Here is a 26,566-nt window from a genome sequence, read left to right as displayed (position 1 = left end):
GGCTCACGCCTGTAATCCCAGCACTTTGGGAGGTGCAGGCGGGTGGATCACCTGAGGTCAGGAGTTCGAGACGAGCTTGGCCAACATGGTGAAATCCCATCTACCAAAAATACAAAAATTAGCCAGGCATGGTGGCGGGCACCTGTAATCCCAGCTACTCAGGAGGCTGAGGCATGAGAATTGCTTGAACCCGGGAGGCAGAGTTTGCAGTGAGCGAAGATTGCACCCTTGCACTCCAGCCTGGGTGACAGAGACTCTGTCTCAAAAAAAAAAAAAAAAAAAAAAGTCATGAAGAATTTCAAGCTGGAGACAGCAGAACATCAAGTCCATCTGTGATGGAAGCAGGTTGCTCACCAGTGACCCCGGCCCTGCTAACTGCCATAGTGTTAGTGTTATGGTCTGGGAATGTGATTTTCCAATTTGTGGCAGATCATTGTCTAGCAATTCCATGGGGTTTTCTGAGAGGATTTCTAGAGGGTTTTTCTAAGAACATCACACAGTCAGGAGGTTGTGATTTCCTCGGAATTAAGGCCTAGTCAACAGCCCCTTTTCTATGGAGAGGCTTGAGGCTTTCTTCCCCTTGAACTACAGCAGTTAGACCTATATCTGTTTTATATATTGAGCTTCCTCATTACTTTTCATTTTCTAAAATGGATCACTACTTACAACAACCAAAAAAAAAAAAAAACCAGTCAGCTAGTAAATGTGGTAAACTTGACTGTAATTGTGAGCAACTATGAGTTTGCCGGGCTAATTTTTGTATTTTTAGTAGATGGGATTTCACCATGTTGGCCAAGCTCGTCTCAAACTCCTGACCTCAGGTGATCTGCCCGCCTCTGCCTTCCAAAGTGCTGGGATTACAGGCATGAGCCACTGTGCCCGGCCAATTCTTAATGATTTTTAAGCAACTGTCCCAATTTTCATTTTGCCGTGGGCCCCTACATTCCGTAGTTCCTGGAGGTGGGGCTGCCCCCTTATGAAACACCACACAGTGGGGCACTGTGGGCGGGATGTAGGACTCTACGGCAGAGGACTTGAACTGGGTCCTGGCCTTTTGCACTACCCCCGCCCCGCACCAAGAGCTGTGGTGCCTTCACCCAGGTGCACCAGCCAGCAGGGGCTTTCCAAGAGCTGCCATTTTCTAGCCCGGGAGAGGCTGACTGGGCGAAGGTGTGATGGGAACAAGTTTACCAAGGAAGGAGGATATGATATCAGGGGTCCATGAGAGGAAGAGTCAACAAAAGCTAAAACTGTCAGCCCTTTCAATACTATTTTCCAAGAACATCAGAAACTGTTTGTAACCTCTAAGGCAACCATTCTTAGCCTTTTTTTTTTTCATTCCTTACTGCTTTAAAACTCTGATGACAGCTATGGATCCCTTCACTCTCATGCACTCAAACAACATTTTAGGTACAATTTCCTGAAGCCTGTTCTTAGGCCCCAAGTTAAGAATGGTTGACCTGTCAGGTTAGTTCACAGAAATTGAAATAACTTATTTCAGACGATGAGACGGATGTGCTGCCTACTACTCCAACAAGGCTGCTTGAAATGCTTTATTTCACCAACAATTTAAAACTGAGCTGTTCTAAGAAGGCAGACCAACAGGTGCCTATCGTGTGGCATGCGAAATGTGCCATCCCCAGAGTCCCAGAGGTATACAACCTAAAATCCCAGCCACAGGCAGGCTGGCACCCTGGGCTAACTTCAGCATAAGTCAGTGCAATCCTGGGCCTATTCAGAAGGAGCTACTCTAATTATGCTTTATTCCAGGGTTTCTCAAACTAAGGGTTTTGATCAAATAGTGAGTCATGAAATTGATTTAGTTGGTCATGACCAGCACTAAAAACAAACAATAAAATAGAAAGTATCAAGGCATCTTCTGTGTGAAAGGCAAGCGCTGTTTCATGCCTTTTATGTGCACATCTGTGTGCATTGGATCCCAGTAGAAAATGCATTTCCTACTGCGAGCTGCTGTAAAACACAAAAAGTTTGAAAGCTACTGTTTTATTCGGGTTTGTAGGAGGCACACGTGAGGCCCTCAGATATATCTGTTGAGTAGGTAAATACATGAGTAAGTTGCATCAGTCACAGACCTAAAGACACCATGAGTCATTTTCAGTGATGGCATTTCCACCCTCCCAGAACTGTGCAAGGATTACTAGCTCTTGATCAGACTTAATTTTTTAAAATGATCACTTCTCTTGGAGTCTGACATTTTGAAATGTGTACTTCTGGTAGGTTTGAGGGTGAGGGATATGGGTTTCATTTAGTTTAGATTGGATGCCAGAGGCTTTTTTTGTTCCCCCAGTTGAGAACATTAACCTCGTCAAAGGGCCAAAAAAGCAATGTATTTTTTTTCTTTTTTTTTTCCCCTAAGAAAGAAGACTACGATGGACACATGAAGTTAGATACAGCAAGAGGAGCATCAAATTCTCTTTTTCTTCTTCCCTCCCGTCTCTCCTTCACTAAATACTACTGAGCAGCTGCATGCCAGTCAAGGCGTTGGCTGGTGGGAATACAGTGAGGGAAACTGACACAGGCCTGGCCTCTTGAAGCTTACCCACCTGTGGGCAGAGACACTGGCCACCTGAGTCCATACGTCCCCAGTGTATACCATGACAACCCTGGTCAGAGCTGTGAAGGAAGCATACGGAGAGCTATGGGAAGTGTGTGCAGTGGCAGGCTTCCCTGAGGAGCTCACGCCTGAACCCCTCCCTGAAAGATGAGCAGGAATTAACAGAGAGGAACCAGAGGAGGCCCGGGGGCTGGTGCCCAGATGGCACGCAGGACTGAGGTGCAAGCCAAGTTGGAGAGGTGGGTCTTGTACACCGGGTTAAAGATTTTGGCCTCCTTCCCATAGTAATGAGATTCAGTTTGGAAATGGTCACTCTGATGTCAGTGTAGAGGCTGGATTAGACGAGGAGCAGGAGTGGATGGTGGGGGTCCTTCAAGAGACCTTTGCAGAGTTAAGGTGAGAGATGGTGGTGGCTTGCAGCTGGCCGAGGCGGTGCACAGAAGGAAAGGGATGAAGTGGATGAAGTTGGGATCCACCTAGTAAGCAAACTGTACAGAGCCTGGTGATGGATTAGGTGAGCAGGGTGTGGCAGAGAAAGGAGTCGGGAGGACCCTCATGTCTGTGCAGCCTGTGAGTGGGGCTGGCCTTTAGAAAGGTGGGGGTTGCTGGGGAAGGATGATTTGGGGTGCTTTTATCTCCCCAAGCAGACATGTCCAGTGGGCAGCTGCATATGCAAGTCTGGAGCTCCAAGGAGAGGTCTGAGCTAGAGACATAAGCCTGGCAGAAAGAGAGACTCCGGAAAGCAAAAGGAGGAAGACACGGAGATGAACACACACTCCTCAGAGCCACAAAACCAAGAACCACACACACACAAAAGGGACGGAGCCGGTCAAAAAGATGCACAGACAGGGAAAGTCAGGTGAGCCCAGACAGACTTTGATGAAGCAATCGCTTGTGGCTTTTCTGGGTATGAAAGAAATATATTTTGAAAGCTGAGTTGCAGTTTGACAATTCCAGGCAGAAATGAGGTGAGCACTTGTCCAGAGGCCACCCTCCCCTGCTGGCTCAGCTCCAACCTGCAGGCACACATCTACCTATGCCTCGAAAGAAGGTCTCTTTGCCCTGGGCACTGACACCATAGTTGAGTATCACTGACAAAGCCAGGACAGGATGAAAATGTGCCCGGGAGGCCCCAGAAATTCTGTTGTTGAGGCTTTCCTACTGGCCAGGGATGCTCTCTCCAAAAAAAAAAAAAATGTATTAGACATGTAGCCTCATTCTTTTGTCATAAACTGGTTTTAAATAAATAAATGCACAGAATAAAAAAGACATCATACATTTAAAAATTTACATTAGATGTATTATTTTACATGATCAGAGTCCTCTATCAAATCATTTTTTTAAAGTGCACATATTCGCCAGGCACAGGGGCTCATGCCTGTAATCCCAGCACTTTGGGAGGCCAAGGTGGGCAGATCACCTGAGGTCAGGAGCTTGAGACCAGCCTGGTCAACATGGTGAAACCCCATCTCTACTAAAAATACGAAAACTAGCTGTATGTGGTGGCATGCACCTGTAGCCCAAGCTACTCGGGGAGGCTGAGGCAGGAGGATTGCTTGAATCTGGGAGGTGGGGGTTGCAGTGAGCTGAGATTGCATCAATGCACTCCAGCAGACAGAGCAAGACCCCGTTTAAAAAAAAAAAATGCACTTATTCATGGCTTCCAGTCTTACATGAGCATATCTGACAGAAGTCTCTAGAAAGTCCCACAGGGCCAACCAGGCAGTGATTCTGCTTCCTGTGGCAGTTCTGTTTCTCATTCTACACTTATAAATTGGCATTCTGATTATGAATTGGCTGCCCAAGCAGCTTGATACCAGGCAGAGAAGTGGCCATGGCTGGTTTTGCCTGGTGAGAGAATGCTGGCCCCTGTGACAACATTGGTCCTGTAGTCATCTGTTGAAAATGAACAAATCTGTATTCTGGCTTTCTGCATTCAGGGTGAGAGCTCGGACAACGTGGGTCTGTCCACGAGCTCCAGTCCTCTAAGTCTAGGGTCTGAGACCAAGGCCGCTCTGTGGTCCGACGCTGCCTCTTCTCCTTAAAATGTGTAGCCTCTCCCTCCATCCTGACATCCAGGGGCTGCTGAGACACTCAGGAGTGACTGACAGGTACCAGAAATGTGGAGCCTGTTGAGATAAAAGGAGACTCAGCAGAACTTCTCGGCAGAAGGGTAGTTTCTACTCCAGGTGTAGATTCTTGACTCAGGTCATGGGTGGGATCTGCCCAGTTCAGCTATCTGTGAATACCCGTATTTAAGGCGGTTGGGGCACTGCTTGGGCCTCTATGATGCCAACAAAGGACTCCCTTGGGACTGCCTGCAGCCCCCTCTGTGATGAACTTCAATGATTCAACCCACAAAGTTATAGGCAAAACTTCCAAAAAGCATGTTCCGATATTACTTCCCAGTTCTCTGTCTCCAAGGAGTTGTTGCTACTTTAAGGCAGGCCCAGGTGAGCAGACCCTGATCCAGACTGGCTCTGCCTCTGGGTCCCACTGCTTGTTCCCCTTGACACTTTGGGCTCTTCTTCCGACTCCATCGGCTTCAGCCCCTGCACAGAGCCCCTTCAAGCATTCCATTGCTGTCCACTGGCTCTCCTGAAGGGCTTGCTTCCTCCTTGGGGCACCATCTCCAAGCTCAGTGCCCGGCCACCTCCTCTGGTCCCTATTCTGTAGCCCCGCAAGACAGAGAAAGACACTCACTGCTCAGAGCAGAATGGAAGGTGGACTCCCCATTTGTGGCACATGATGGCACTTCTTATTTAAGATCCTCAAACAACCTACCTCACTCAACACAAAACTCTTTCTGCTCTTTATGACATTGTTTGGTAAATTGTAGATCACCGGGCAAAAGAGAGGGATGATGGGGAGACATTCTGGATAAATGGAGCATTCTGAGTGCCCTGGCAAGCATCCTCAGTTGCTCCTGGAGTGGTCATCACCGTACACAAAGGCGCTTCTCCTTCAGGGCCAGCCATGGACTTCTCTGCCCAGTGCGAGCTCCCCTTGGTTCCTTCTAAGGCCTGTCCTGTCCAGTGCTGTCGCTGCTACATTTATTTCCCATCTCTCACTTTCCCTCCAGGTGTGCACCTTTTGACACAGGCAGTGCTCAGCTCTGGCTCTTCGGAGCTGATCCCACTGTTTAGAGGTCCTCATGTTTATTTTAGGCTGCCACAGATCAAGTTCTAGACCAAGAGCCTGCGGGGTCCAGGTATTTACACTGAATTATATACTTTATAGACTCAGTTTACCAAGTCGAGATCCACTTAAAATATGTGAACTCGACTTTTCCTTAAAAGTATTACTTGGTAGCATGGAGGAAAGAACCATGCTCTCAGGAACCAGAGGGGTCAAACACTCTCCTTTACCCCAACTCCAGGAATTGAATGAAGTACCAAGTCCTGTCGGTTCTTCAGCTGAAATTTTTCTGGAATCATCCACATCTTTCTGTCTCCTCGGCCACTGCTCTGGCCTGGACTCCAGTGCCCTGTCCCGCTCTGTGGGGTCAGCCCTCCCTCCCGTCTCCTTGGCTCTGTCGTGCCACTATCCAGTTTGTTCTCTGCCGGAGAGACAGAGGATACTTTTTGAAGCATGCATTTGATAAGGCCACTTTTGTCTCTTATCCTCAGATAAGATCAAAACTCCTTTGCGTGGCTTATAAGGTGCCTGCTTACCCCCTGGCCTACTGCAGCCCTCTCTGCCACACTGGCTCACTCTGACCTGAGTCTCCACGTCAGCCACACCTCTGGTCCCTCGGGCAGGCCCGCCTTCTCCTGCCGGGCTCAGCACAGGTGTCCTCCCACTTGCACAGCAGTGTCTTCCTGCTAGCTCTCCTCTCTCTGCCTGGCTAACCAGAGCTCAGCCCAGATGCAACGCTGCTTCCTCCAGGTTGGGCATCTCTCCTGTATGCTCCCATGTGAGCTGGACTTTCCTATTCTGTCACTCACCTCCCTGTACCACCGGTGCCTCCTAAACCACCTGTGCTCCTCGGTGGGTATCTCTGAGCTCTTTGCAGGCAGGGCCGTGTTGACCACATTTACCACTGTCTCCCAGAGCTAGCCAAGCACGGAGCCCATATACAGTCAACCGTCAGTGGATATATCTTAAGTAGGGTGAACGAATGATGTGCTTCCCGCTCTGGGTACAGCTCTGAGGACGCCCCTCTGAGCACACACAGCATGATGGTAAATCCATGCACGCACAGCGTGACTTCCTGTCCTCCAGCGAAGTGTCAGCATGAGCAAAGGTGAAAAAAAATGCGTGTTTTCAATTCGTTGGTGGAAAACAAATCCATAAATCAGTAGTAATAAGCCGTGGATTTTCAGGCACAAACGAGGTAGACACTGGTAACTTTTATCATATGATAAATGGCAATCGCATTGTTAGGAATTTAACTTGTGAGAGCCAAGAATACATTCTGCAATACGATCTTGTTTTTGTCAACTTTCAATGGAAACGGATATGATACAAGTCCTCAGAAAGCTCATGCGGAGCTTGGAAAGAATCGCTGCTTCAAATTTAAGACAATGCTATCAATATTCTATTCTCTCTTATGAGCAGGTTTTAATCTCTTTAACTACACTGAGGATTCTTTTCTTCCCAGTATTTCTTGATGGTATAAATGGACTGAGACAAACATGAACAACGAGAGGGAACGAAGTCTCTCCAACGTTTAAACAGCCATGAAGACGGGTTCTGTTTACCCAGACCAAAGGGCAGGGGGCACCTGCACAGGCCTCACCCTGCCACTGCCCTTTCTCTTGCTTCTTTGCAGTGAAAGGGTTAAACACCCTTTGCTTCCAGAAAACCCCAGGCCAGGCAGGCCACGCTGTGGGTGGTCCTTCCTCCTCACCCTCAGGAAACTCCTCGCTGCACACCTGTGTTTGGGTTGAGAGAGAAAAAGAGGAAGAAAGAGAGGAAGTGGAACGAGCCCACGGTAGTTGGTTGGTTGGTTGGTTTGTTTTTAAGAAAGAGCCTTACAAACACGGCATTCTTGAGAGAAATGGTACTGTATACTATTTGAAAAAAATCTACATAAGCCCTTTGGTCAGGAAGAGAGATAATGTGACTTGTCATCTTAGGGAGTCTGTTTTCTAACAATTTACGAGCCTCAACAAGAGTGAACCAGGGATTCTAAGCCTTCCTGTGTGTGTCATGAAGCCCTCAGCATTCCGCTGAGGCCCGTGAACCCCTTTCCAGAATGTTTCTAAATAAATAAATATGTGAGATGACAAAAGAAAGCAATAAAAAAGACAACGTTTCTAACATAATTTTGACATAGTGATACAGAAAAATACACGCTTACTTATGAATATGCTAACTAGTAAGATCTATGGTTTATCAACTGCCACAATTTGGAAGTAGTAGCAAGTATAAATGTTATTCTCGGCTGTCTGCAATAACCGTGACACCGTATAAAATAGCTGCAGTTTCTAGTGGTGACAAACACCCCTAGTGTGATGTGTTTCCCATGTTCATTAAAGGAAATATTCACTTTCATTTAGACGTTAGTGGAAATAAAGATGTAATTGTTTTCCTCTCCAAGTTCGTGGACCCCTGAGTTCCATTCATGTCACCCAGCTCAGGAATCCCCGCTCTAAACAAACCCTAAAAGCAAAGCTCTTGACCCCCGGTCAGGCTGTGCCCTGGGAGGTGACGGGGTCCCAGGGGTAAGCTGCACTTCTACACCAGGGTCATGAGCCTGCTCTGACTGCCCTCACAGCAACTGATCCCCACGTCGGCTTCTTGGGGAACTCACTCTCTTGAGGCCATGGGACAGATCACTGGATGTTTCCTCATGTGTGGGCTCACTGCTTCCATCCAAGTTGCTGCATTCCATCATATTTCTGGCATCTTCTAATCCAAGCATGCAGCTCACCTCATTAAACTCCTCAGATTTTTCTTTTTCTTTTCTCTTTTTTCTTTTTTTTCTGAGATGGAGTTTTGCTCTTGTCCCCCAGGCTGGAATGCAGTGGCGTGATCTCTGTTCACGGTAACCTCCGCCTCCCGGGTTCAAGCAATTCTCCTGTCTCAGCCTCCTGAGTAGCTGGGATAACAGGCAGCCACCACCATGCCCAGCTACTTTTTGTATTTTTAGTAGACACAGGGTTTTACCATGTTGGTCATGGTTAGTCTCGAACTCCTGACCTCAGGTGATCCACCCACCTTGGCCTCCCAAAGTGCTAGGATTACAGCCATGAGCCACTGCTCCCAACCTCTCCTCAGATCTTAAAGAGCTCACGGGAACCGTGAAGGGGAAAATGCCCAGTCCAAAGCACAGCCAGCCTGTGTTAACCTGAAAACTAAAATGTGCAGGCAGTGTAATTTCAGGAGAGCAATGAGATCTTCATACACACCTAAGAGAGAATTTTTAAATATGTAAAGTACTCAGCACATATATCTTGTCTTGTTAACTTCATGATAATCCTGGGGGAAGAACTAGCAAGTTGAGCTTATTTATGACTTTGCCTGGGCTCAGCCAGGTTATAACAGATGGTTACCTTCTCTACTCCTCCTGGAGTCTTCAAAAGCCTTTACAGGCTGGTGACCACATGTGATTCATCCTCCTCTCCTCTCCTGCACGCCTCCCGCCCCCCACCCACTGTGCCCACGCAGAGTCTCATTCACAGTTGACACCAATTGTTGGACACACTACAACATTCCTGCTGGGCTGGGGGAGAAGTCATAGCCTTCCTCACGTGTTAAAATCTGACTTGTCCACCTGCTGCTTGTCCGCTTTCAGGCGCACTGAGTGGCTGTCTGCTCTAAGTCCATGAACCATAATGAACCTTCACAGAGGGCCTGGGAGGCTGCCTTCCAGTTCTCACCTTGCCGTCTGATCGGGGTTAAGTCTCTGCCCTCTCTGAACCTGAGTTCCACAGCAAATGGGGGTGATACTTTCCAGCCCATTGCTTGGTAACACAAAGAAGATTACCTCCAAATGTAAGAATCCATACATAAACAAAGGATGGTATTATGAAAACGGAAGAGCTATCTTAGTACAAATAGTTTCTATGTATTCATTTCACTTATTTAATTAAAAAAGATAATCATTACATTTCCAAAGGCACATTACTAGATTATTAAATACACTTTCTTCTTGCTTCTCCCAAGATATAATGTTTCCATTTCAATTAGTCTTTTATTTAAAATACTTTTCAACCTTTTTTAAAACAAAATAAAACTTAACCTGTTCCAGCAAACCTAATTATTTCATAGCTCTTTTTTAAAAAATGTACACACACATATTAAGCTTTCAAAACTAAGGCACATGGGTTATTATTCACTATCGAAGTTTCTAGGCTTTAACAGCTCAGTTCTGCCCAACTCCTAGAAATAGTGGGTGGAATTTGGTGAAACATTTATTGCCAACACCCAACAGAGAGCAGCTGGATCAGCTGACACAGCCACAAATATCTCGGAAGAAGAAACTTCAGGGCTGGTAAGGTATGTTTCATCTTTTGCTTCCCTAACTCCCATATCCATTGCTGGAAGCCAATTTCAATTCTAGGCAACTCAAGTCAACAAGAGATTACTGGGCACCTAGTAAGGCACTGTGTTGGGCCGGGCGCAGTGGCTCACGCCTATAATCCCAGCATTTTGGGAGGCCGAGGTGAGTGGATCACCTGAGGTCAGGAGTTCGAGACCAGCCTGACCAATATGGTGAAACCCCATCTCTACTAAAATTACAAAAATTAGCTAGGTGTGGTGGCACATGCCTGTAGTAACAGCTACTTGGAAGGCTGAGGCAGGAGAATCGCTTGAACCTGGGAGGCGGAGGTTGTAGTGAGCCAAGATCGTGCCACTGCACTCCAGCCAGGGTGAGAGAGCAAGACTCTGTCTCAAAAAAAAAAAAAAAAAAAAAAAAAAGATGTAACAAATACATAACTGCTTCTTAGAAAATAACTAGTGTTGGGTCTTCAAGTCTCCCCTCATGTGAGAGGCTGTATTGTTCTAGTAAACACAGTCATCCCTCTGTATCCAAAGGGGATTGCTTCCAGGACCTCCCTCGGATATCAAAACCCACAGATGCTCAAATCCCTGCTAACAAATGGAGTAGTGTTTGCATATAGCCTACGCACATCCTCCAGTATACTTCAGGTCAACTCTAGATTATTATTATTATTATTTTAAGACAGGATTTCACTCTATCACCTAGGCTGGATAGCTGAGGCATGATCAAGGCTCACTGTAGCCTCAACTTCCCTGGTCCAGGTGAGCCTCCTGACTCAGCCTCCTGGGTAGCTGGGCTTACAGGCGCCCGCCACCACATCTAGCTAATTTTTGTAATTTTTGTAGAAATGGAGTTTTGCCATGTTGCCCAGGCTGGTCTTGAACTCCTGGGCTCAAGCCATCTGCCCGCCTCAGCCTCCCCTGTACCTGTTCAGTATAGACATAATTTTTTTCTTAGTATATTTGATTCAAGGTTGGTTGAATCCATGGATGTGGATCCCGTGAATACAGACAGCTAACCGTATTCACTTCTCTCCCTCTTGAGGTGGTGTGCCCTTCCCTGTCCCACTGACATGCTGTGTGCCTTCCTTGGGTGATGGAGTCCTTGCCACAGGCAGAGGTTGTAAGGGATACTGCATGGCTCAGTTCTTGGTTATGGTGGCCGGTACCACAGGTAGCTGCCTTCCCTTCAGCCTGGGTCCTGGAAAAACATTTGAGGAGACCTGAACCTGGACCAATGCCCAGGGCCGAGCCTTGCCCAGTCCCCAGAGCTGCCCCAGATGTCCCACAGGCACATGAGAAAAAGAAATGCTGCTTGTTAAGGGCTACAGAGGTTTTTGAGGCTGCTTGTAATATGGCATCATCAGACAACAGCTACCTACCACCTGTCATCAACTCACTTCATACTCGGATGCTAGATCAGTCCTCCTAGGGCTGAATTCCAGCCCCCTCAATCTCCTGCTCAAGCATCGTGCTCCAGTGGCTGAGTCAAAGCCCTCTTTCCTGGACGGGCATCCAAGGGCCTCTCAGTGTGGCTGCCAGCTAATTTCTTCAACCTTTTCTCTCATTTCTCCCCTTTATGGGAATTGGTCTAAAATGACCATCCTGAGTGCTACAACCTTGTCAAATACTTCTTTATGATGTTAGTTAACTTTTCATGGCTATGTGGAAGACTCCTTAAGGGCAGGGAACCTATGCGAAGTTTCTTTGTCCTCTACTTGCACATAGCAGCCAGTCCCTAAATACTTCTGGATTCATTGTAAACGCTTGCTTCACAAAGTGTTCCACAGAGACAGCGGGATTCCTCACCTGACTCTCCATGTCTAGCCCTGGGCCCTGGCACTGCTATGAAGCACTGTGGACGTCCCACCCTGCGGTGAGCCGTGGCAACATCCACTTCAGACACCCAGGGGGATGATGGCCCCACGGTCTGGGTTATGCAGGAACTTTCCAGAGAGCTCAGTGACTAGCAGAGGGTGCAGACATGACTGGTGGCTTGGACCCAAAAGCATGGATTAGATTGTTTCATCGATTTTTAAATTTGGTTACAGGACCTGTTGCTTAAACTACAAGGAAAGGACTAAACTCCAGACACTTAGACAAAACTGACAGGCTAGCATGAAGGTGCGGAAGCCCTCAGCAGCAGCAGAACCCAGCCCGGGTACAGAGCACTCCAGAAAGCTCAGAGGAAGCATCCTCATGGCAGGTGAAGAGTAAGCAGCTCCTCGCATGCTCAGGAGGAGCCCAGCCTTCCTGATACTTTCAGAAACCCCTGCCAGGCTGGATGTCCTGCCTCCCCTGAACATCCCTGAGCTTCTATCCTACCGTTCAGTGCCCTGGGTATGTCCACACACTGGCCAGTAACTCCTACTTAGCCTTGGCAACTCAGCATAGGGACCAATTGGGGAATCTGGGCTCTCCCAGAACCTGCACATGGCTCCCGGTGGCACTGAATGCACTCTATTTTTTTTTTTTTTAATGGAGTCTTGCTCTGTCGCCCAGGCTGGAGTGCAGTGGCACCATCTCGGCTCACTGCAACCTCTGCCTCCCAGGTTGAAGTGATTCTCCTGCCTCAGCCTTCCTAGTAGCTGGGATTACAGGTGCATGCCACCACACCCAGCTAATTTTTGGATTTTTAGTAGAGATGGGGTTATACCATGTTGGCCAGGCTGGTCTCAAATTGCTGACCTCAAGTGAATGGCCCACCTTGGCCTCCCAAAGTGCTGAGATTACAGGCGTGAGCCACTGTGACCAGCCTGAATGCATTCTATTTTTTTTTTTTTTTGAGACAGAGTCTCATTCTGTCCCCAGGCTGGAGTGCAGTGGCATGATCTCAGCTCACTGTAACCTCTGCCTCTCAGGTTCAAGTGATTCTCCTGCCACGGCCTCCCTAGTAGCTGGGATTATAGGGGCGCACCATCATGCCCAGCTAGTTTTTGTGTTTTTAGTAGAGATGGGGTTTCACCATGTTGGCCAGGATGGTCTCGATCTCTTGACCTCGTGATCCACCCACCTCGGCCTCCCAAAGTGCTGGGATTATAGGCGTGAGCCACCGCGCCCAGCCCTGAATGCATTCTTTATCTCTGCCTTCCCCAGCCAGAACGTAAGATGCTGCCTACCAAGAATGGTGCATTTTAATGGTCACTTTGCAGATTTGCAAAATACAGAAAATACAGAAATGGACAATGAAGAAGTCGCTTACGCAAACGCACGTACACACACAAGAGCATGTGCGTGGGCCCTGAAGTCACTTTCTGGAACTCATCTTTGGACTTCACAGGACTTCATAATATCAAATAGTACATGTTTCCTTGCATCTTTGTTGTTTATATGGTCTTCTAATTACATTTCACAGCTATTTTATCTTGCCCCCTGACTTATAATTAATTAAATTTAAATAAATTTGTGGAGAGTACATGTCTTGATTTTTATTACAATTCCTAACTGATACATAGTATGCTATTTTAATGTATTTATTAGGTAACTGATAAACCTACTCAACATACAAAACTAGTTCTAATGTTTGTTGGTACTGTTATTATTGTTCTTGTCAGCTAGAAAATATGCTGATTTTGTTTCCTCTTTTTTGATAGTTATATATTTGTGTTTATGTTCCTACATTACCACATTAGAAAAGACATTGTAAAATATTAGTAATGATACTAGACATCCTATTTTTTCCTAATTTTAATGTAAATCATGCCAGTGTTTTGCTATAAAGAAAATGTTAGCTTTTTTCCTTTTTAACACAATGTTAAATAAATATTCTTCTGTTTAGTTTTTAATCATATAGTAATAGTTTTACATAGTAAATTAGCACTAATGACGGGCCTTCAAACAACACAAACTCATTATCTCATGATTTTTGTGGGTCAGGAGCCCAGCGCACCGCAGCCGGGGGAGCCTCTCCATCTGCAGTCAGGGCCTCTCCCCAGCTCCATGCTGGAGGCAGGATTCACTGCCTTCCAAGGGCACCCAGGCCTCCTGTGCGGCATCTCTCCAGCTCTGCTCTTGAGGGCTATTGGAATTATATTGGGCCCCTTGGATAATCCAGGATAAACTCTCTTAAGTCAGCTGATTAGTCACCTTTTAGGACATCTACAGAGTCCCTTTTGCCAAGCAAGGTGACATAACCATTGGAGCAACTCAGGGGGTGTGAGGGGAAGGGGCAGTCATGGGGGCCAGAATTCTGCCTACCACACCTCTCAATCTTGATACACTGAGTTCTACAGTTAGAAATGAATGTCTCAGCCAGGAGCGGAGGCTCATGCCTGTAATCCCAACACTTTGGGAGGTCAAGGTGGGCCAATCACTTGAAGTCAGGAGTTCAAGACCATCCTGGCCAACATAATGAAACCTTGTCTCTACTAAAAATACAAAAATTAGCCAGGCATGGTGGTGTGCACCTGTAATCCCAGCTACACAGGAGGCTGAGGCAGGAGAATCACTTGAACCCGGGGGGCGGAGGTTGCAGTGAGCCGACATTGCACTACTGCACTCTAGCCTGGGCGACAGAGCAAGACTCTGTCACACACAAAAAACGGAACAAATGCCACATTTTATCAAATCCCTTTTAAGTATCTATTATCATGATCATACATACCTTTTATCTTTTGACCTACTGATATACTAATAGTTTTATTACATTAAAAAATAATCACATTCCTGGAATACACCCTTCCATGTCATGACTAATTCTTTATTATACTGCTAGATTAAGTTTGCTATGTCTTCATGTTGGCTTGTAATGTTTATACATAAGGGTGGGGGTTTTATTTTTGCATGTTATTTTTGTCAGGTTTTGGTGTTAGGGTTATACTATTTTGGTGAAATGAACTGAAAAACCATTCAACCTTTCCGAAGCTCTCAGACACTACTCAGAACATAGGAAGTACGCTGTCTGGGCCCAGCACCTTTCTCACATGATTCTTCATCAAACTTTTCAGTTTTTCATTCGTAGTAATCAATTTCAGTTTTCTACTCATTCCCTGACCCATTTCCTATACAATCATGTTTCACTGAAATTTTTCAAATCAATTGGCATAGAGTTACACAACATGCAAAATATTTCCCAATAATTATAGAAAACAATCTCACCTATCTTTGTGTCATTTGAATCTGCTACTTCCACTTTGTTATTTTCTTTGTCTTACCAGACATTAATCCCTTGGTTGGTTGTTTTCTAAAGAATTAGATTCAGCGGCCTATTGGTTGTTGTTTTCTAAGTCATTGTTTTCTTATGGTTTCCCTTATTTTGCTGCTCTTTTTCTGCCTTCTGGAGATGGATGCTTTGTTCATTTATTTGCTTCTAAGTTCAGTTTTGTTTTGTGTACTAGACTTTTTGAAGTATTTTATTTCATTGGCCATCCACCATCAAAGCAAACTTCCTGTTTGGGGAGAATCCCAAAATAGGTGGGAGGCAGGGCCCCACCCTCCCAACCTCACTGTAGATGCTGAGTGTGGGGCAGTCGCCGCCCTCGCCTGGCTGTCTGCTTGGGTGTGGCAACAAAACAGGCCAGGGCTCCAGCCCAGGTGTCTAAATCCGAAGCTGTGGTCTTTGAAGACAGTCAGAGTTTCAAGTTGAGAGCTGCAGCAGAGGGAACTCAGTGGTGGTGCCACAAACGTCCTACCTGTGGCACTTGCCTCCGGCAACATCCTTCTGCAGATGCAACAGGCTGTGCGGGGCTACCCAGCCTCCTCCACTGTTCCTGGTTTCTGAGCCTCATTCTCCAGCCTACTTGTTGATTCTACCGGCAACCTGACAGTCTTCCGGTTAATTCCTCTTCTGTTTAGGTTAACTATTTCTCATGTTTAAAATGTAGAATTCTGAATGGCATGGTTTTCTTTCGCATTGTTCTTACTGCCATTTTCTAAATATTTTACAACTGCAGTTTTGAAGTTTCTGTCACCCAAGATTTATTAAAAGCTTCTTTAAAAGCTGCTTTAGAAAGATTTATAAAAGTGTTTTAAAGTTTTTTTTTTAAAAAAGCATTACAATTAGGTATGTTTGTGCATTTCTATCTTTGTGATTCATTTCTAGTTTTATCATTTCATCAGATGACATTGTCAGTGTGATATCTGCCTTTAGAAAGTTGGAAAGTGTTTTGGGCTTAATATGATTAATTTTTGTAAATGTTCCATGAATGGTTGAACATGGTAAGTACACTTTGTAAAAATGAAGTTCAACATATATTTATTATACTTATACACTGGTATACTCTACTTAGAGTTTGTTGACCTGAGACACGTATGCTATTGTTTCTCACTAGCATTATGTGTATAACAAACTACCTTTGCATTTTCTAACAACTTTTACTTTATATACTTTGATGCAATGTTATTTGGTGCATAAACGTTGGTGACTTAATTCTACTCTTAATCAATATAAAATTACACTTTAACCTGTGTAATATGATAAATACAATACTGTCTGCCTTGAGTTCTCCTTGGTCTGCTCTTAATAATGATCCCTGGGGACTGGTTCATATTTTCACATACCTAGTTATTGTCACAGTGCCTAACACATAGATGCTTATTCAATGTTGGTGAAATGAAGAGATACTGGAAACCAGGAGAATCAGTAAAGTCCTGTCTGTTTTGGTTCCAACAAGGATACAAATCTCAGCTCCCTCTGTTCCCCTCCAATGACCTGCTTTCCTATGGGAAATTAATAGCCCCCTCATCATACCCAAATAGTTACAAAGACATTGCCATGTGCTAATCCACACCAGAAGGCAGCTACAGGACCAAATCTCTGCCATGTCCAACCTCTTAATGCACAACTGTGAAGCAGTGGCTGGGTTCTTGAGGGCAGCACACAGCAGAGTGTATGCAACACACAAGGTATCTGCAGTCTGAGCTCAGAAACCCACACACTGAGGAAGCAGTGAGAGCAACAAGCGGGGAGACACTGTGGGACAGAAGGCAGAGTGTGCAGTAAGATGAAGTCAAGTGCCCAGGAGAGGAAGAGCACAGCCAGAAAGAGGTGGGGGAATGAGAAAGGGAGCTTGTAAGGAGTTAAGAGTGTGGGAAAGTCCTGCCAGAAATAAAAGCGACTGGACACTGAGTCCCTGCAGAGGGCGCCTGGAGGTTCTTTGTGGCACCCACACCAAAAATGACAGGACAGAAGACAAGGGACCAGGCCACGTCCTGGATGTGGGAGGAGGCTGGTGCTGCTTGGTGCCCCCCAGGGGCTGGCAAGGCCTGAGGGCTCCATGTACTACTTCCTTTATCTTCACAGCCCCTCCAGATGTGGCATCGCAGGTGCAGAGACAGTCCCTGTGCCCAGACAGGACAGCAGGGCTGGGACCCAGGCTGCAGCTGCCTCCAGAGGCCACCTCTGAGTCTCTAGACTAAGCTGCCTGGGTCTGGTCAGAGTAAGGTAGACTCTTGTATAACTGGTTTGCAAATACTGGCAGTGTTTCATCTTACTGTCTAGCAAACTTTGTTATTAGTTTCTCCACAGAGTGTGATTAAATCCAGTACACGTAAATCCCTTTTTATGACAGGTCTAGGCTGTACTAAAAATACCCATTCCAGCGAAAGCTGCTGGCCATTCTGACACTGGACTAGGGCCCACCAGAGGACAGACATCCCTCCTAGGGCCTTCCCCGTCAGAAAAACGAGGGTAGCATGCACCTGGGGCTTTAGGACATACGTAGTGAGCCTGAGAGGGTCTCACAGGCCCATGTTTTGCCTCTTCAGCTCCTTCAGTTTCTCTTGCTTTAATGATTTGAGGGATATGAGGATCTGAGAGAGAAGAGGTGGCTCCCTGGCCCCAGCTGTTGGTTGTTTAAAAATATCCCACAACCTCAAAGCCCGCCTGAATAAATAAACAACCCGAAATGCTGTGTTCCACATGTGCAGAAGTAACGCGATGGCAAGACTCAGAGAGAACCAGAGAGACAGACAAGGATTCAGAGGAAGAGACAGATGGAAACAGGCAACAGGGACAACGTCAGAAAGAGACAGAAAATATATTCACATTGATCACAGCAGATCATCTAAATCCTTCCAGATACAGAGAAACAAGGTGATTCCTACTGCTTTCTGAAGATGCTTGTTTTAATCAATTACTTGGGAGCACTGACGGCGGCATTCCCGTCACTGATGAGAACATCAGTGGCCAGCCATGCGCTTACTGGCCCCTCAGTGTGCCGCAGGTCTGCTGGGTGCTGTGGTAGGCACTATCTCAGTTAACCTTCAAAAGAAACCTACAGGGTAGCACTAGGATCACATCCATTTTACAGACGTGGTAACAGCTGGGAACATTCAGATAACTTGCCAGGTTCCAGTATTACTCAATGAGTGGACCAGGATTCAGCCCTGGCCTCTGTGTTCTCCGAGCCAGGTCCCCAACCACTGGGGTCTGCCAACCAACTTTATATTTGACCAGAGAAAGCTCCTTCCTCAGTCTTCAACTGAAAAGGCCCCTATGACTTTCAAACTTATTTAGCAAAGAAAATTGCTCTTCTGAATGGCCTGGGAAGCTGCATTTTTCTTCTCTCCTCTCCCATGCCAAATGACATTTATTTATTGTGCTTGGGAAGGACCAGCTCAAACCCACTCATTACAAAGTAAGGGAAGCCACAAGTTCCCACCTCAACTTTCAGTATACCACTGTGCTATTTCCCTTGCTGCAAAAGAATTCTTTCAGTAAAAACTTTCCATCTAAAAATAAGATCATGGCTAACTCTGCAATTACACTTCTCAGTGGGAGACATTTGCCTTCAACTCTATTTTCCTGAATGCAGAAGGTCCAATCCGCTGTCCTGCTCATCAGTCAACCAAAGGCCCAAGTGTCCCGTAATTAACCTGAAAACCGAAGCTATGCAGGTTTCAGTCACTAGGTGGTGTTTTGAGGAGCCCTGTGGGTAGCTTTACTTTAGATCACTCATATGCTACTTCTTCACCTGTTCCCCACGGAGCTGGCCCTGAGCACCACTCAGAGGCTGCAGCTTTTGATGTGCTCCTGGGCTCCAGTCTTCCTCCTCTAGACCCTGCTCCAAACTTCCCCACTTCCTCTCCTTTCCCTTTCTCCTTCCAGTTCTGGGTCTCCCACATATAGACCACCACCATGTTCGGTTGCGGATGCTGGGTGGCCACCATGACTTTGATTTACCAGAAAGGTGGAGGCCTGGCTCCTGGCCTATTATAGGCTGGTGGCTTCTGGGTTCATGGCTGGTAGAGTACACAGGAGAGGATCCTACTGGAAACACTCACATGCAGAAGTACACTGTCACCAGGCAAAGGCATAGTTGTGATAAGGGGCTTTTACATTTCATTCATCAGGGTTCTTTAAAGGACACAAACATCTGTGGGCAATGGGAGGGAACAAATGTGATTATATGAACTTTCAGAACATGTCTGGTAATAATCCAAAAGGAATTTTAAAACAGTAAGTCACAGGAGATTGAGAAGAAAGTTTTGACTGTGATTAAAAATCTAGCCTAGGCTGAGAGCGGCGGCTCACATCTGTATTCCCAGGACTTCGTGAGGCCGAGGCAGGTGGATCACTTGAGGCCAGGAGTTCAAGACCAGCCTGGTCAACATGGTGAAACCTTGTCTCAAAGAAAAATACAAAAAAATTAGCTGGGCATGGTGGCATGTGCCTGTAGTCCAGCTACTCAGGAGGCTGAGGCAGGAGAATTGTTTGAACCTGGGAGGTGGAGGTTGCAATGAGCCGAGATCACGCCACTGTACTCCAGCCTGGATGACAGAGCAAGACTCCATCTCAAAAAAAAAAAAAAAAAAAAAAAAAAAAAAAAAAATTCTAGCCTAGAGACAAGAAACAGGATAAATGAGTGGAAATACTGGGGGTGTTTAGAAATAAGTAAAAAGTTTTTATAAACGATAAAGAGAAGGAAGTGCCCAGTAAGACCTTTAGTTTTGTAGATAACAACACCCTACCTATCAAAATACAAACTAGAATAAGGCATTAGACCTCCAGGAGAAGGTTTGCAGAATGACAGAAGAGTTTATGTGCACAAGTGTAAGACACACACTGTCCCATCATGTCATAGGCCTGGAGGTCAAAATTACAACCCAAGAAAGGGTGCTGAGAACTCCTACAGGTAGACGGTTTTCCCAAAGACATTTAAGATGCTGTGCTCCTTCAGCTTAAATTGTCCCCAAGGTAAGAATGGCATGGACACTGGGGCTGGTGTCACCAGGAAGGGTATTGGTGCTCAAACAAAGGTTGTCATGTGTCCTCGTAGAAACCCTGGTATGCCCCCACATGGAGAACTAGGCGTAGTTTTGGTCATTGCATCTACAGAAAGTCAAGACATTGTCCAGAAAAAGCCAATCAAAACTATCAAGGGAGGAGGATTAACAAGAGCACGAGCAGCTAACAATTACAGAATGTTTGCTACATGCCAGACACTTTCCACCTGTTCATTCATTTATTCTCTCCACCATCCCATGCGGCAGGCAGTTATCAACCCCACTACCGAGAAGAGGAAACTGAGGCACACAGTGTTTCAGCGCCTTGCCTGTCACACAGCTGGTATTTGAACCCAGGCTGTGCAGTGCCATATTCCATGCTCTTAACTATCAGCTACTTCCTACATGGGAGAAACAGAACACATTCTACACTGTTCTGTTGGGGAGGCAAGGCTGAAAGTAATTTATCTACGTTAAGAAAACCAAGACGAGGCCTGACAGCGAAAACATGAGCTTTGTGCCAAACTGCAGCTTATTAAAGTTAGGGTAAAGTTAATTTAAGACAAATAAATGGATGACTGCTTTGTACAGCAGGACGTACATTATAAAATCTTATTTGTCTCAAGAAGAATTGAGACTACAAATTCTAAGACTCCCGAAGAGTGTTGGCAATCAATGCTGTGCTACTAAGGGAAGTTAGGTTTGTTCTGAGGCGCACTCCTATCCTTTCAGTTATAAGGTAACAGGGTTTCCATTGCTTATTCTCCCAGGAATACCCCTGGTCACTTCCGCTAGAGGCAGGCTACGAGTCTTCCCCACTGTGGCAAAGCTTTTGTCCTCTAATTGCTTCCCTTCCTGTCACTTGGGTGTTCTGCCATCTCCTTGCCAACCTCATCTCTAGGCAGCTCCAGCTACAGAGAGAAGAGGGTCAGTGGGTGTGGGGAGCAGCTCTCAGTCTGCAGTGACAAGAGGTGCTTGCCAAATAATCCCAGAGGCTGGGCCCGGGTCACTTGTAGAAGGCCAGTGCTGGGCCGGTGGTAGGGCCCAGCCTTACAGCTGCAGACCTCTGAGCTCTCAGTCCCCTCTGCCTATTTCCCTAGCCTGTCCTGGCGGAAGTTGGGAGGCAGAGAGGGGAGGCCTTGGTGCTCTCCGGGAAGAATACAGATCTTAACTCCAGCCCCGGAAGGAGAAGGCTCCCGGACCCTGCCTCTTTTCCTGTCCCCGGAAGGACTGGGGATTGAACGCCCCCAGCCCTTCTGAGGAGTCGGGACAAACGACTGCACAAGGGTGCCTCCCGTACGTGTGTGGCCAGCCCTGCGGCAATCGAGGAACCTGGGGACGACATGACTTTATTTCAAGTGCCTGCTGACCTGGCAGCCTTGGGAGACAGAGGACCCCATTCTGGTGCCTGTGCTGGGGTAGGCGCAGCCAAGGGCAGTGCAGGGTGTAAAGAGAATAAAAAAGAGATTTAGTGACTCTAGGCCCGATGAACTCAATCAGTGGCAAGATGCAAATGCGCTGAAATATTAACCATTACTGAGTGTTCCGTGGCGCGGGGCTGGAGAGGCGCAGAGCCCACCCGGAGGACCTGGGCTCCTGCCAGACTCCGCCCAGGCACTACTTACCTACGCAGTTATCACAAAGGCTGCAATGGGAGGCGCGAGGGGGCCGGAAAATCTTGCAGGTGAAACAGTATTTAAGTTTCACGGTCTGGCCATTGATGATGACTTCTTTGGTTCTGGGAGGCGGGCGGTACCCCCCTGAACTGGTGCCGTTTGCAATATCTGTGGAGAAAAGAAGAGAAAGAGCGCACACCTTCAGAGCCTCCCTCGGCCTTGGCAGGACCTGTCTGCCTGGAGTGTGAGCTCCAGGGCAGCAGGCACAGTGGCTGGCAGGGCCCCGGTGCCCACACTTTACTCAGGTCAGGGCTCTGGGACTCGTTCTCCACTGGGGCCCAAGCCTCCTTCATTGCACACGTGCAGGGGCCACATGACTGAGCTCTGGCCAATGGAGCACAGCACACATGGCCCCGCCCAGCCAGGCTCTCCCCATGGAGCCCCACCCCTTTTTTTCTTCCCCCTCCCCTCCCTGCAGGCGGCAGGAGAGGCCCCGGGCCACCTTGGGAGCCACAGCTGGGGAGTAGCCTGACTGCACATAGGAGGGCCACCCTGACCTCTTCCCGCCTGCAGAGGTCTATGAGCACCAAACGCCTGCCTGAAACCTGGGAAGGCTAGGGTGTTACTTGTTACTGCTGCTAGCCTTGCCCTCATTAACACACCACCTTAATTCCCTCTCCTGGAATGCTGGACTCCAAATCCAGCTCCAGGGTCCCTTCACTTTTCCCATTGGCTTCCTCAAAAATGCCAAGTATAGAATGGGAGGGGAGAATGCAGATCGTGAAAATGCATTAAAAAAAAAATCATTAAATGTGTATTTTGAAAATCATTTCTACATTTTATCATCTCAATAGCACCTTTAATTTTAGAACCAGTTCTAAAATGTCAATGAAAATACAAACATGTAGAATTTTTAAATTTCAATTTTATCTTATAGTCTCTGATTTCACATTAAGATCACACGGGAGTTTCTAAAATTCCCCTAAGGTATGAACCCTGTCCCAGATTCATTAAATCAGAATGACCCGGGTTGTTCTCATGTGGGCAAGGTTTGAGAACCCCTCTCTCTGGGAAGATAAAACTTCCAGTTTTATTTCACCTAGACTCCTCACAGCCCTATTAGCCTTGCCAAGAAAAAGTTAGGGCAGCTGGCTGTGTAGTCGAGAACAGGAGCACAGGGTGGATGGAGAAGAGCAAGAACTTCCATGAGGGCTTCAGCTGAGACTCTCTGGCTGATAGATGTAAGCCAGACCTAAGGGACTGGATCAGTCCTGGGGAGCGTCAGAGCTGGTAACGTTAAAGATAAGTGTTCATTTTAACTCTCACCCTCTTAAAGCACATACTATCAGAGATGGTTGCAAGATACTTTTGGCTAATTTCCAAAGTGGTAGGAATCAGTCCCGTCACCCACTCAGGCCCCTCACACCACACCAACTCATCCTGGGCAATAATCATTGAGCAGAACTGCTGAGATCCTGGTCCTGCCCTCAGAGATTCTTTCATTGGTGTTGGGCATTATATTAGTCTGTTCTCATGCTGCTATTAAAGACATACCTGAGACTGGATAATTTATAAAGGAAAGAGGTTTAGTTGACTCACAGTTCCGTAGGGCTGGGGAGGTATCAGGAAATGTATAATCATGACAGAAAGGGGAGCAAACAGGTCCTTCACATGGCAGCAGGGAGGAGAGGTGCCAAGCAAAGGGGGAAAAGCCTCTTATGAAAGAATCAGATCTCGTGAGATCACTATCACAAGAACAGCATGGGGGTAACTGCCTCCATGATTCAATTACCTCCCACTGGTTCCCTCCCATGACATGTAGAGATAATGGGAACCACAACTCAAGATGAGATTTGGGTGGAGACACAGCCAAACCACATCATTCTGCCCTGGCTCATCCTAAATCTCATGTCCTCACATTTTAAAACACAACCATGCCTTTCCAACAGTCCCCCAAAGTCTTAGCTCATTCCGGCATTAACCCAAAAGTCCAAGTCCAAGTCCAAAGACAAGGCAAGTTTCTTCTGTCTATAAGCCTATAAAATCAAAAGCAAGTTAGCTATTTCCTAACTACAATGGGGATACAGGCACTGGGTAAGTTACACCTGTTCCAAATCAGAGAAATTGGCCAAAACAAATGGGCTACAGGCCCCATGCAAGTCTGAAATCTAATAGGTCAGTCATTAAACCTTAAAGTTCCAAAATAATCTCATTTGACTCCATGTCTCACATCCAGATCATACTGATGCAAGAGGTAGGCTCCCACAGCCTTGGGCAGCTCTGCCCTATGACTTTGCAGGGTACAGCCCCCCTCCCAGCTGCTTTCACGGTTGATATTGAATGTCTTCAGCTTTTCTGGGCATAAGGTGCAAGCTGTCAGTGGATCTACCATTCTGGGGTCTGAAGATGGGTGGCCCTCTTCTCACAGCTCCACTAGGCAGTGCCCCAGTTGGGACACTGTGTGGGGGCTCTGACCCCACATTTCCCTTCTGCACTGCCCTCACAGAGGTTCTCCATGAGGGCTCCACCCCTGCAGAAAACTTCTGCCTAGACATCTAGGCGTTTCCACCCATCCTCTGAAATCTAGGTGGAGATTCCCACACCTCAGTTATTGTCTTCTGTGCACCCACTGGACCAACACCACATGGAAGCTGCCAAGGCTTGAGGCTTGCACCCTCTGAAGCTATGGCCTGAGCTGAACCTTGGCCTCTTTTAGCCATGGCTGGAGTGGCTGGGTTAGAGTCCATAGGCTGTACACAGCAGGGGGGGCCCTGGACCTGACCCAGGAAACCATTTTTTCCTCCTAGACCTCTGGGCCTGTGATGGGAGGGGCTGCCGTGAAGGTCTCTGACATGCCCTGGAGACATTTTCCCCATTGTCTTGGTGATTAACATTCAGCAACTTGTTTCTTATGCAAATTTCTGCTGTCAGCTTGAATTTCTCCCCAGAAAATGGGTTTTTCTTTTCTACTGCATGATTAAGCATTTTCTGATTTTCCAAACTGCATTTACTGCATTTTCCAAACTTTTATGCTCTGTCACCTTTCAAATGCTTTGCTGCTTAGAAATTTCTTCCATCAGTACCCTAAATCCTCTCTCTCAAGTTCAAATTTCCACAAATCTCTAGGGTGGGACAAAATACCACCAGTCTCTTTGCTATATCATAACAAGAGTCACCTTTATTCTTGTTTCCAAGAAGTTTCTCATCTCCATCTGAGACCACCTCAGCCTGGACTCATTGTCCACATCACTGTCAGCATTTTGGTCAAAGCCATTCAACAAGTCACCAGGAAGTTCCAAACTTTCCCACATCTTCCTATCTTCTTCTGAGTCCTTCAAACTGTTCCAAACTCTCCCTGTTACCCACTTCCAAAGTCGCTTCCACATTTTCAGGTATCTTTATAGCAGTGCCCCACTACCCAATACCAATTTACTGTATTAGTCCATTCTCATGCTACTATAAGGACATATCCGAGACTGGGTAATTTATAAAGGAAAGAGGTTTAATTGACTCACAGTGCTGAAGGACTGGTGAGGCCTCAAGAAACTCACAATCATGGCAGAAGGGGAAGCAAACACATCCTTCTTCAGATGGTGGCAGGAAGGAGAAGTGCCAAACAAAGATCTCATGAGAACTCACTCACTATCATGAGAATAGCATGGAGGTAACTGCCCCCATGAGTCAATTACCTCCCACTGGGTCCCTCCCATGACACATGGGGATTATGAGAATCACAATTCAAGATGAGATTTGGATGGGGACACAGCCAAACCATATCAGGCACTGAGATGTCTAAAAACTCCTCCGAGATGTTGATATGGTTTGGTTTTGTGTCCCTGCCCAGATCTCATGTTGAATTGTAATCCCCAATGTCAGAGGAGGGGTCTGGTGGGAGGTTATTGGATCATGCAGGTGGGTTTTCCCCCTTGCTGTTCTCCTGATAGTGAGTTCTCATGAGATTTGGTTGTTTAAAAGTGTGTAGCACCTCCCCTTGCACCCTCTTCCTCCTGCTCCGGCCATTTAAGACCTTCCTCTTTTCCTTCCTTCCTCTTTTCCTTCCTCCATGATTGTAAGTTTCCTGAGACCTCCTCAGCCATGCTTCCTGTGCAGCCTATGGAACCATGAGCCAATAAAACCTCTTTTCTTTATAAATTATCCAGCCTCAGGTAGTTCTTTATAGCAGAGTGAAAATGGAGTAATACAGATGGGAATCTGCAGTCAACGATGAGAAGCCCTGCTCCAAGAGTGATCCACCAGCATCCATATCATCTGACAGCCTAGCAGAGAAGCAGATTCTTGGCTTGTCCCAACTGTGGAATGGGAATTTGCCTTTCACTGAGATTCCCCAGTGATAGAAACTTTCAGGTTTGAGAACCCCACTATGGGGTGCCAGTAAATACTCCCCGGTCCACACATTCCTATGTGCCTCTTTATTATGTACTCAAATACACTCACTTGCATGATAAAGAGCTAAACTTAGAGAACAAGCTTAGTCAGGTGAGGGGCCACATCACAGAACACACCCATACCCAAGCATTTTCACACAGAGTATTTGGTGATTTAGAACAGCTCAGGGTATCTGAAGAGCTGTGCCATTCTGCCCCCAAGCAGGGCTGCTCTCACTGACAGTACTCACGACTCAACATGTCATGATTTAAGGGCTCCAAAAGGTATGCCCCTCCCTGCAGTCTTCTTTAAAAATATATAAATATTTTTAATTTTTAGAAATAGTCTCACTCTGTCACCCTGGCTGGAGTGC

General features: G+C 46.6%; 1 protein-coding gene across 1 annotated transcript in view; it reads right to left on the bottom strand.

Annotated features, from left to right (window-relative positions):
* The window catches only part of LOC108522834 (probable palmitoyltransferase ZDHHC14), a gene marked incomplete at its 5' end in the record, with an annotated part of 95,347 nt that overhangs the window by 62,939 nt on the left and 5,842 nt on the right, over positions 1-26,566 (bottom strand). The window contains one exon of the mRNA XM_017863275.1: positions 21,817-21,975. Within this exon, the coding sequence (XP_017718764.1) occupies positions 21,817-21,975 (159 nt within the window). The remainder of the gene's footprint in view (positions 1-21,816; positions 21,976-26,566) is intronic.

The sequence above is a fragment of the Rhinopithecus bieti genome, unplaced genomic scaffold (genome assembly GCF_001698545.2).
Source record: "Rhinopithecus bieti isolate Rb0 unplaced genomic scaffold, ASM169854v2 scaffold_70525, whole genome shotgun sequence".
Lineage (NCBI taxonomy): Eukaryota > Metazoa > Chordata > Mammalia > Primates > Cercopithecidae > Rhinopithecus > Rhinopithecus bieti.
The sequence above is the reverse complement of the archived record's forward strand: the minus strand, read 5'-3'. Positions and strand labels throughout refer to the sequence as shown.